We start from the raw sequence: 12,051 nt of genomic DNA on the forward strand, positions 1-12,051 counted from the left end.
CTGCGCCTGGGGCATGCATGCCCCCCACGCCCCTGCCACGCCCCCACACCAGTGTGCGCCCGATGCATCTCTCACCCCTCCGCCTCCTTGGCGCTATGCCACTGGACTTACCTGCTCATGTTATGACAATGTGGGTCTGGACTGTTGCTCATATGCATTCGTGTAGCAGGTTTTTCCTGCCATTTGTGTTTGTTTTTGCATCTTGTTTGTTACTTTGTCATGTTATGTTTGATTCAATGGCATTTTCCCCACGGACAAAATTTCCCAGGATAGACACGGAATCGTATATCCCAGGGTGTTTTTATCCCAGTTTCTCCTTTTGCCCGTCTGCCCATCAGCGCATTCAGGCTGGGAGGAAGAACTCCAGTGAATTATGCATGAGCCCCCGGTTTATTTACATTTTCCACATGAACGTTTACGTTTACGTCATTTACGTAGTTTGCGTAATTTGCGTATGTTTACATAGATTCCATTTTTCCGATGTTCTGATTGGCTGCAGCTAAGGGGCGGTGAAGCCTGAAAAATAAACCGGCCCGTCCCTTGCAGTGTTTGCGTGGGAGCGGATCAGCGCAGGCTTTTTCAAAAGAATCGCCAATTTTATCATTTTTCGAAAGCCGCAGGATGGCAAATCTCACAGGGCCGGCCCGAGTGAGACCCAGAAGCCATGAGGAAGCCATGGCCAAACTGAGATGGTTCACTTTCTTAACACAGGATCTATTGGCCATGGGGAAAATCCCCATGTTCACTAGTTTTTCTCTATAGTATGCAGCATCCATATTAAATTTGCACCTGGTATTTGGTTGGTCTTTGTTCAAGGATCAAGAGGCCCCCTACTTGTAATCCGCAGGCCAGCGCAAAATCTTCAGTGCTAAAGAAACAGCAGGCTGGGTTCTGACTTATTTGATGCAGCAAAAAAGCCAGGGCTACGTTGTACCTTCAGGGATAAAACTGATACTCGCATGACACAGTTGTGATGCACAGAGCAAGGACAGATTGCTGGTTGGGTGGGAGCCCTCAAGCCCAGCACAGATGATTTCCCCCACACATTGACTCGTCACGGGGGGAGGGAGAGGACAGGAGTGCGCTGGCCACACCCCCTGCTTCCACACAACTGCCAAGTTGTTTGAAGAATGTGACTGTGGGGAGGAAGCGACTGTGTGTACACAATTGGTGATGGACGAAGGGAGTGTTGGCTCTTGAAACCTCTTGAAAGGTTTTAAGTAGACTCAAATCTATGCTTTCAGGACACTGTTAACCTGAGGGAGGGGGTGTGCACACAACCAATTCCTTTACATGGACACACTCTGTAGATGCTCAGGGAGTGGGGCTAATCATTTCCACTTGCGATCGGTCAATGCAGCTGTATTGGACTTAAGCAGCTCTTGAGTTGGCAACTTGGAGGGGAATCAGGCAGGACCAAAGGAAGAATCTGCAGAAAGTTTCTGAAGGCCAGCAAGAAAGTCTCCTTAAACCAACAGACCACAATATGGAATAGTACTCCTAATTCTCTACACAATCTTCCCAGTCAATCTTGCTAACTAAGAGATTCTATTCCTTAGATCACCGAATCTGCTTTTGCTTTATCATCTTCTCACATAGACGTTGGCTCTGGACTTTACTGAACCAGCAACAGACTCGAACGCAGGTATCTGCACAAAGCAAGGGCAAAATGGTGCCGAAGCCCTGCTCCACCATCATGTGAGACCACTGTGTTGGCACTCCAGCTACAAGGATCCAGTTGCAAGCTATTTGCAGGCTGGTTACCCTACTGCTCCCAGGAAATTCCCTGGAAGCCGCTGAGGATTCAGCAGGTTTAAATACCAAGGCCTGTATTTAGAAACTGGGGTGGTAAATAGTTGCGACCAGCTAGCGTAAAGTCTTTTTTATCTCTGCTCACTTCCTCTTTTAGATATCTTCTTATGTCATGGCTGGCTCTATTTAGGGTTCTGGGCATGAGTGGCAAGGGGGTCAGAAGAGTCCTTTGTGCTGTAATAGTTCCTCGACTCACAGAAGGACACCGAGTCTCTGACTGGTTTAGCTGGTGTTAAAAGGCATTTTCCACCACAACTGATTTAGCACCACGGAACAACATAAGAAACAGAGGGAAAATACCTCAAGAAAGTGATACCAGCAAGCGAGAGGTTTTCTCTTAGGCTGATTCTGCACGGGCCAAAAACAGCAGTGTGGAAACAGTGTGAAAACGGTGTAAAAGGGTTTAAAATGGGGTAAAAGGATTTATACCGTTTTCACACCGCTGTTTTTGGCCCATGCGGAATCAGCCTTTGAGAAATGTTCTATACCCATCTTCCTGTTTTAATTGGGCCTACACGGAATATTTTAAAAGGAGAACATTCAACTTAACTGAAAAGGTTATCAAATAAATATTCACCTTCCTGAATATTCCGGTTGTTTTTCTGAGGGCCCCTGCTCTCGCCCTGCTCTGGGTCACCCTTGTGATTTTGTTCATCATCAGGACATAGGAGCCCGAAGGTCCTTCACCTGCGGGCCATGAATGCCTAAGGGGCGGCGCAGGATGCTCATGGTACATAGTCAGGTAATGTACAATTGTCATCGCTTGCCTTATTACAGTGTCTAGAATCATTTCCTATTGATAGGAATTGAAATGTACTCTGTGATTAAAAATGTGTTTACATTGGGTCACGGTGAATTTTAAGGTAAACATTTAATACAAGGTCACCCTCATCTGGCAAAGTCAGCTAGGGCAGGGGTCTGCAACCTGCGGCTCTCCAGATGTTCATGAATTAAAATTGGACATGCTGGCAGGGGCTGATGGGAATTGTAGTTGCAGACCCCTGAGCTAGGAGACTTGGACTTCTTTTGCTACTACATACTTTGTGAGTCAGAGTTTTGGGCACTTGTTGTCATGAAAAACAAAACTCATAATTGACTGGATGTCAAAGCTGGCCTGCATGCACATTGTCCTGTGAAAAACCACTCTGTAATTTCACCTTCTTATTCAAGCCAAACAGCAGCAACTTTGTCACTGAAACAGTCGTGTGTCTGAGGGTGGCAAGGAGGTCTCAAGCGCCAGGCATCACTTCTGGGGGTTTTGAATCCCTGCCTTGCCCACAACTGTGCCCCAGTCAGGAACTCCCCGTCTGGGATGCAATTGAAGGCCAGTGAGCAGGGCTAGCCCCATTCACAACCTCTATATGGGCAAGCCGGGCTCACGCCGCCCCCATCTCCACCTGGCTGTTTGGTGGGCCACACCTGATCTCCACCTGGAGGTGGGAGAAGCAAGGGTCTGTTGCAGCTTAGAGCTAAATCGGAGGTGGAGCTTGGGCACGGAGCCAACAGAGGCTCAGAACAACTGTGTCTGGGGCCAGATTTGGATCCAACTCTAAGCCTGCAAGTTAGATCTGGGTCCAAGCCTGGCCTCAGGCTGGCTTGAATGGGCCCCTGCTGCTCCTCACTCTATGTGGAGGTCAGGCATAGGGCAAGCCCCACACTCGACCTCCATGTGGAGAGGGGTGAGGGCCAAAAGCTCACCCCATTCACTTTGCTCCCCTCCAAATGGAGGTTGGGTATAGGGCTAGCCCCATGCCCAATCTCCATGTGGAGGGGCGTGGAGCAAGCTGGCTCCCTATGTTTGCAATCTCCACATGGAGAATCCACATGGGGTGAGTCCCATTGGCTGACCTTCAATTGTACCCAGCCCAGCAGGGGTGCAGTACAACTGTTAGGGGTGGGAATGGCGCTTGGGCTTACTCCAGGTGCCGTTTTAGGCAGATACACCCTTGCGGTGAAATTTATTTTCGAGCAGAATTAAAGTTTACTTTTTTAGTTTTATTTGCACGAATTTGCACAACTTGTTTTCAGGAAGCAGACATTAAATAACAGAAATTATATGCAAAATATTATGTGCATTTATGTGCATTTTTCTGAGGGCGGGGTCCTGTAGCTTTCATTAGCTTCTCAAAGGGGTCAGCGATCAAAAAAGAGGTTAAGAACTATTGCACTAGGGCAGGGGTCTGCAACCTGCGGCTCTCCAGATGTTCATGGACTACACATCTCATCAGCCCCTGCCAGCATGGCCAATTGCACTAGAGAATTTGCGTCCAGATGTGCAGATGCTTGTCTGGTGAATAACCACGGGACACGTCTTGGAATTGAATGGGCCGCAGCCCTTTTTATGAATAACATCCTTAAACAGAAGCTGGGCATCAAGAGGAGCACATCCATTCAGCAGCCGGTCAGCACCCCTGGCTGACCCCGGCACCAGCCCCAATCCCTATTGGGAAGGACAGAGAGGTTTATGGCCACTGGGGCGCCCGCCCTTTGTGGCCCCCTAACTGCTGGGGTGTCAGGCTCAACTTGCAGAGGCCTCCACAGCATGCCCATGAGTCTGCCCCACCCCAAGCCTCTTAAGGAGGCCCCCAACCACGAGTAGGTCCGTTGCATAAGCTAGACCTCCCCACAAGGATGTGCTTCTCGCCCAAACCTGCAGGGCTGCAACAAATAAAGCAGCCAGCCCAACCCTTAAAATTTAGGGAGGGCGCGTCGGTTTTGCTCCAGGCGTTGAAAGAGGCCGGAGCAGCCGCGTGCTGTCTAATAGATAGGGAGCGTGCTGCACCCTTTCCAACTTGTGCGAAACACGTGATCAGGGCCGGGTGTGGCTCAGCCGCCCAGACCGGCCCAGGGCACGCACGCCCCCCACTCCGGAGATCTCTCTGTGCCCCTGCCCCCTGTCGCAATTATGGCCCAGTTGATTCTAGTGCCGTTATTTCTGTGAATGAAAGAATTCTTGTCTTTGTAGCCACCTTTCTTGTCTCTCCACTCCCTCTGCAGCCCCCAAAGATACGTGGAAATGATGCTCTTGAGAAGTTCCTCAGGAAATGGATTGGGGGGGGGGAGTATTTAGGACTGCAGAGGGAGATGAGGATATTTCACTCTAGCTCGTTCCGCACATGCAGAATAATGCACTTTCAAACTGCTTTCAGTGCTCTTTGAAGCTGTGCGTAATGGCAAAATCCACTTGCAAACAGTTGTGAAAGTGGTTTGAAAACGCATTATTTTGCGTGTGTGGAAGGGGCCTAAGACTTTCTGCTACTGCTGGGAAAACGCTTTTTTTAACATGGCTGTATTTTTCCATGGAAGTTATGTCAGACCATACTAGAAATTTATTTAGTTATTTTATTTATTCATTCAACTTATAAGCCGCCTCATCCCCGAAGGGCGTCAAGGCGGCTCACAACACGGCTGTTATTCAAACAGCCATCACACAATATAAAACTTAACCTATTAACCAATTAAAATTTAAGCAGCAAATTAATTGTTTGGCAGTTAGTTAAAATCGGCGCCTGGTCTAGAGGCCAAAAAGAGAGGGAGGGAGGGAGCGGGAGGGCCTGTGATGGTATCAGAGAATCAGGCCCAACCGAGATGGAGAAGGATGGACACCGGCAGCCTCCGTTGCCATTGCAGCTTCAGTGGGGGGCAGCAGAACCTGAAATCACGGAAAACCTTTCACTGTAGAATTTCCAGTGATACCCAGAGAGAGATGGCATCAGTTCCAGATTTTCCCCAGAAGTGATGTCATGCCGTTGATCCAATGGAGTGGCCAGGAGCTGGGGGGAAACCTTGTCACTGTAGAATTGCAGAGAAAGGCTTCAACATTGGCTGAGCAGAGGGTTAGCTTAGACTTCTGGATTGTTTCTCCACCGCAACAATTACATACCTCGATAACCACACTTTCATTTGTAGGTCCTGATGCACTTAGCACCTCCAATTGATTGTGTGACCTCCGGTAGTCGAACACAGTTCCAGCAAACTTGTATCTCCCTGGCCAGTCCACGGTCCAGTAGCCATTGAGGTGGTATTTTTTACTGGAACTACGAACAGCAATATAGGAGTTGGATATATTCATTTCATAAATATGAATGCTTCGTGCACCAGTGGGGATAGTGACCAATGTATAGTACTCTGGATGAAACAGGAAGAAATGTTTGGTTCAAAATCTTTGTAAAGATATTTTCTTTATTTTCTAAAGCTCACATCTGGGTTTGGCCAACTACAGAGCTGTGAGGCACCCAGACACTGGTCCCTCAACATGGTGAGGCATGTTGAGGGGCATGGGGGTAGGGGCACAGGCACCATTTTGCCCTGGGCGCCAGTTCCCCCCCTGCGGCACTGACTGTGCCCCTAACCCCAGCAATGTGGAAGGGATAATTGTAGCGGCCTGGTGGAACGCTCTTCCTCCCGCTGTCCGGGCCCTGCGGGACCTTGGCGAGTTCCGCAGGGCCTGTAAGACAGAGTTGTTCCGCCGGGCCTTTGGAGGGACCGGCCACTGAAGGTGCCCCCCCCCCCCGTTGGCTCTTAATATCTGGGCCCTTCCATCTAATGGGACTCGCCGCTCCCTCCCTCCTGGGGGAGGATTTAAAATTAGGGTTTGTCGGACGCCTCTTGTTATTGTTGCTGCTGTTTTTAATGGTTTTAATTATATTTATACTTATTTTGAGATTTTATGTTGTACACCGCCCGGAGCCCCTCGGGGATGGGACAGTATAAAAGTCTAAATAACAAACAAACAAACAAACTAGTCAAGGTACTTCATTAAGAGCTTTAAGCTTTGTAAACTACTTACGATTTGCAGGATGGTATTTAGTGTACTGCCCTTTATAGATTCTGCAGCTGGAATTATCTCCTCTGCACACTCCACAAGCATCTTCCACCGCACTGGAGCCTAAGATGTAATCACAGCCGACCATCTGCAATATATGGACCACGTGACCACCTGCTTGCTCTACATTTAGAGAACAGTGAGGACTGACATTTTAAAAAGCTAACAAAAAGCCATTAAACTTTCCCATTTTATTGGTAGGCTATGGGAAACTTCACATCACCAGGAAAATGCGTAGTAGTAGTAGTAGTAGTAGTAGTAGTAGTAGTAGTAGTAGTAGTAGTAGTTTTATTAGATGTTGTAGTTACAGACCTTAACACCACTAAAATACAGTGAAATGCAATGATATATGGTTGTAAGATTATAGAAATTAAAACACAAAATGAAAACAACAACAACACTTTACAGCAAATATCACAACCACATCTATTCAGAAAGTTTGGACTGCATGCACCTCTTCCTTCCTTTGGTCAATAGCAGCATGAAAGAGGCAACACAATATATAAACAAACAAACAAACAAACTAGTCAAGGTACTTCATTAAGAGCTTTAAGCTTTGTAAAATATGTAGCAGACAGATTTACGTCTGCCAATAAGAATCTGCTGCATTCTTCATCTGGTGCAAGACAGGGAGGGGCAGCTTGGTTCAGTCCAGTTAGAACAGTAGTGTGTATTGAACAATGGAAAAATGAGTGGGCTAAATCCTTGGTGTGGCTGGCTGTGCAGGGGCAGGGGTTGTAAAGCCAAAGGGATTTTATTATATCGGCCCTATAAATAGACGGAGGGCATTGTCAGAAAGCAGGCACGTATGAAAGCCTTTCAGAGTGGGGCTTCAGAAAGATAAGTATTGTGAAAATGTTTTGGTTAGCTTGAAACCCGTGGCGTAGCTATGATGGGGACATCCGGGGACATTTGCCCTGGGCACCCCCACTGAGTCATGGGAGGGGGTGAAAAGTCATCCCCACACCCTTCCCCCTCCCCCCCTCAGCCTGGCCTGACCTGGCCAGACTGCTTCTTTAACTGGCAGAGCCAAGGAGGGCCAAGGGGGGACGGAGGCTGCCCAAGACCCTCGCCGTGCCGTAAAGGTTTCATTTCATTCCAATGCAAAAATCATATGAATTAATTAGGAAGTTTAAAATCATCTGGATCCGGCTTTTGCCCAGATTTGTGAGTTGGGGGATGTTCTATAACGTGGTGGTGACTTTGAGATGACCTGGTGCAAAAAAACCTTTGTTCTGTCGTCGCGGGGGAGGGCGGCCGCCCATACGGGGGGGCACAAAACTCAGATTTTGCCCTGGGCTCCATTTTCCCTAGCTATGCCTCTGCTTGAAATGAGGATACCATACAGAGAAATCTTAACGTTCAGAGACAGGGAGGTGGGGAGAGAACCAGTTCACCGCTTCCTTACTATCGTTCTCAACATCAGTGTTGAATTCTCTAGAGGACTGGTGAATTCCCATTTCTTCTCTCCTCCTAACCCAAACATATTGTGTTTCTCCATAAAGTGTCCATCTGCCTCTTTGTGTGACTAAATTCCTCCTGGGAGGAAAGTTGGATTAAAAATGGAAAAGTTAAAATCAGAAAGGGACCTTGCTCAGTGACTGGGGGGGGGGGGGATAAGGGATAATCAACTTTAGTATCGTTACCCAGTCACATCCTAGAGTTCCCAGCTCTGGGTTTGGAAATACCTGGAGATTTTGCAAGTGTAGTGTGGGGAGGGGAATGACCTCAGCTGGGTCTAATGCCACAGAACCCACTCTCTGAAGCAGCCATCATCTCCAGGGGAACCAATCTTTGTCGTCTGAAGTTCAGGTGTCATTCTACAGGGGACTGCAACCTGCGGCTCTTTCAGCCTTATACTGCGGCTCCGCGTGGCCTGTGTCAGGACCGAGCCTGTCAATGCCCAGATGTCTTGCTGTGTAAGAATTGCAAATGTTTCCTGTAAATGCTTTCCTGTCCCCCTCTCCCCTCCCTGGCAATTCCCTGGAGCCAGCCCTCCTGCGGGAAGGTGCGAACGTTCCCAGGTTTCTTGAAGCTCTTTAGTGCAAATGTTATGCACTTTGTGAAACACATTTGGTGGGAATCAAATGGGGGGGGGGATTGAAGGATATAATCTCTGGATCTAAGCGGGAGAGCTTAGATTCAGCTTTCTCTGTTACTCTACGCGTTGTAGAAATAAACTGCTTTAGGTCTTTCCTACGGTCTCTGTTATTTCCACGTTCGAGAGCCTGACAGCCTGGAGGTTGGATGGTAGCGTGGGTGTGTCCCTCCAGGTCTCCAGAGCAGTGCTGGAAGGAAAGGTGAGTGGAGGGGCCAAATGGCTCTTTGGGTGGTAAAGGTTGCCAACCCCTGTCCTAGAACTATGCCCCAGGAGGAAATGGTTGCTTTGGAGGGTGGAGGCATCAAATCCCTACTAAGATCTCCAGGTATTATCTGAAGTTGAGAACACTTTACAACCAACAACAACCTTCTTCATCCAGTAGCAAGTTTCAGGGACAGAAATGCACCATTTATTTTCTTTAGAACACTGAAGACTTAGGACATCTTTGTCATATTTACTAACTATGGTGAAGGCAAACAGGCTCCTTAGTGGTAGTATTATATCAGTATTATATCAGATCCCTATCACATGTCCAGGGAAATGAATTACTATTTGGAGTGAAAACGACTCAGCATGCCTGGACATTGTGGGGTGCTAAATCCCTCTTCGCATATGAATGTTAACTCTTGGTGAGCCAAAGGTCTTTTCTATAGAATCAGGTATTCCACACTAGCTCTCACAGGATGTCAGATTAGCTGGCCATGTATAGGAAAATATATTATTTAGGTTAGAATTTCTATCTTCCTTTCAACTGCAAGAAGAACATGAACAGAATCAACTTGAGTAAATGTTTTGTCTTTCTGCCGTTTACTTCTTGGGAGGACTGATTTTACTGCACGCAATATCACATTTCCATGACTGGGCAAACTCTGCTATGTTAACCAAAAGTACCCAACACTGCACCCCCAACGTGTGCCAGCTTCACACAGTTTCCAGAACTCCCAACCCATGTGAGACTGCATGCCAACTCCATGCAGTTTCTTTGTCCCCTTCCTCTAGTTCAAGGGTCGGGAATCGCGGCTTGTGAGCCGCAAACAGCTCTTCCCCGCTTGTGGTGCGGCTCCCGGCATGGCTGCCCCTTCCTGGAAAGCATGTAGAATCCCCCTCCCTTGAGAGGAGGGGAGAAAAAAGCAGCGCCCGGCTCAGGCCGAGCTGCTGGCTGCACGCTCCCCATTCATGCGGGAGCCCGGATGCCCCTCCCTGGACTTGACAGGGCGGTGGCGGAAGCCGGCCCAGCTGCGCGCCCCAGTGGCGACAGGCCTCGGTCTGGCCACGCAGCCCCGAGCCCCGGCGGCGGCGGCAACGGGCCCGGTCCCGGCCTGAGGGGCAACGGGCCGAGCGCTGCGGGGGCAGGCTGGTGAGCGAGTCACAGCGGCAACGCCTCTCCCGGGCCCAGTCTCGTTGCAGGATGTCTCTCCCGGGCGCCTCTCCCCGGCCCAGCCTCGTTGCGGCCTCGTTGCAGGATGAGGGGAGAAACACCCCAGAAGGATTTAAGGCGGGGTGGGGCGGCTGAACAAGGCTCTGAGGAGAAGGAAGAAGCTGGGATAGGTGGAGGGTGGAAAGGAGAGCGGAGGTGCCTAGGAGAGAGGAGAAGATAGAGAGAGAGAGAGAGAGAGAGACAGGAGAGAGAGGGGGGAAAGCCCCAGAGAGCGGAGGAACAGCAGGGAAGGAGGTTGAATGTAGTAGAGAAGGGGGGAGCTGAAAAGCTGGGTAGAAATATTAGAGACAGAACAAGGGGGAAAGGAGGAAACAGACTGGGAAAAGGTCACAATCAGAGGGTTTGAGGCGGACCCTGACAAGAAGGGAGAAGTTGAGGAAAGAGGAGAGTTGCCCTTTATACAAAGCATAAAGGTGAAAAACCCAAATACTCAGTGTTATCTTCATTTTAAATGTCAAAACATATTTGCGGCTCCATGAGTTTTCTTTTCTGTGGAAAAGGGGTCCAAACGGCTCTTTAAGTGTAAAAGGTTGCTGACCCATTCTCTAGTTGGAGCACATCAACTTTTTAAACCCCGAAAAACTCCAGGAATCAGGAGAGCATCTCCTGTCGGTAGCTCGCAGTAATGAAACACCATGCGGTCGTGCTGAATTAGCAAGCTTTAGCTCCTTAAAGAGCGGCAAATGAATTCTCCCGGGGTCACGAAGATTCCTGATCAGGAATCCTCTGTTTCAGGTCTCCTTCGGCGCGAAGCAAAAGACTCTGCGAAAATGACCCTTTGGCCTTTTCCCCCAGTCTCTGAGAACTTCTTTAAACACCTGCACTTTGTTTTACAGTCCCTACAAAGAAATGATACAGGTGGTCTCTGTTTAGCATTCTGTATTACGGGCAGTCCGCCACAGTTCTCAGAACACGGCTGCCTTTACACGCTGACGTGGAATAAAAGTGCATCATTCCAAGCCGCATTTCTTTGCATTTACAATTCTGAACGTTTCATTCTATTCCGCCTTGAGCAGACTGCCCAACTGTTTCTCCTTGATACCCTGACATTACATCACTGTCAAGAAATAGACCCAAACGAAAGGGGACACCACACTTGGTAGGTTCCAGGATGTCCCTGACTGATGCTCTATTCATCGACTAATAATCGACTTGTGACCCCTGACCCAAGAGAAGTCCAGCTGGCCTCAACCTGGGCCAGGGATTTTTCAGCCACGGCCCTGGCCTGGTGGAACACTCTGTCTGACGACACCAGAGCCCCGCAGGATCTAATGCAATTCTACAGGGCCTGCGAGATGGAGCGCCTCCACCAGGCGTGTGGTTGGGCAGCAGCAGCTACCCTTTCTGGTCTCCCCGCCCACCATCCCCACTGCCTCACCCTCTATCAGGGGGTCATTTCTTTTTTCCATCCTCCCCCTCATTGTAAGATCTTTCTGAGCTCATTGGAAATGAGATATTTTCGCCATCTTAGCTGTTGGGCAAATCTAGATTTTAAGAAGAAGAGTTTGGATTTATATCCCCCCTTTCTCTCCTGCAGGAGACTCCAAGGGGCTGACAATCTCCTTGCCCTTCCCCCCTCACAACAAACACCCTGTGAGGTCGGTGGGGCTGAGAGAGCTCCGAGAAGCTGTGACTAGCCCAAGGTCACCCAGCTGGCGTGTGTTGGAGTGCACATACGAATCTGAATTCCCCAGATAAGCCTCCACAGCTCATGCGGCAGAGCGGGGAATCAAACCCGGTTCCTCCAGATTAGATACATGAGCTCTTAGCCTCCTACGCCACTGCTGCTCCTTAAATTGAATTTAAATTGAATGTAACATTTTGTAGCTTTTTGTATTGTTTTCATGAATAGTTGTGAACTGCCCCAAGTCCAAA

The 12,051-nt window shown here is 48.9% G+C and overlaps 1 protein-coding gene across 1 annotated transcript in view; it reads right to left on the reverse strand.

The window, feature by feature from the left end:
• Positions 1-12,051, reverse strand: part of ADAMTS16 (ADAM metallopeptidase with thrombospondin type 1 motif 16) — a 104,376-nt gene that overhangs the window by 25,844 nt on the left and 66,481 nt on the right. The window contains exons 15-16 of the mRNA XM_048516288.1: positions 6,602-6,725; positions 5,696-5,940 (exon numbers count right to left, since the gene is read on the reverse strand). Of these exons, the coding sequence (XP_048372245.1) occupies positions 5,696-5,940; positions 6,602-6,725 (369 nt within the window). The remainder of the gene's footprint in view (positions 1-5,695; positions 5,941-6,601; positions 6,726-12,051) is intronic.

This window comes from Sphaerodactylus townsendi, linkage group LG14 (assembly GCF_021028975.2).
Source record: "Sphaerodactylus townsendi isolate TG3544 linkage group LG14, MPM_Stown_v2.3, whole genome shotgun sequence".
Lineage (NCBI taxonomy): Eukaryota > Metazoa > Chordata > Lepidosauria > Squamata > Sphaerodactylidae > Sphaerodactylus > Sphaerodactylus townsendi.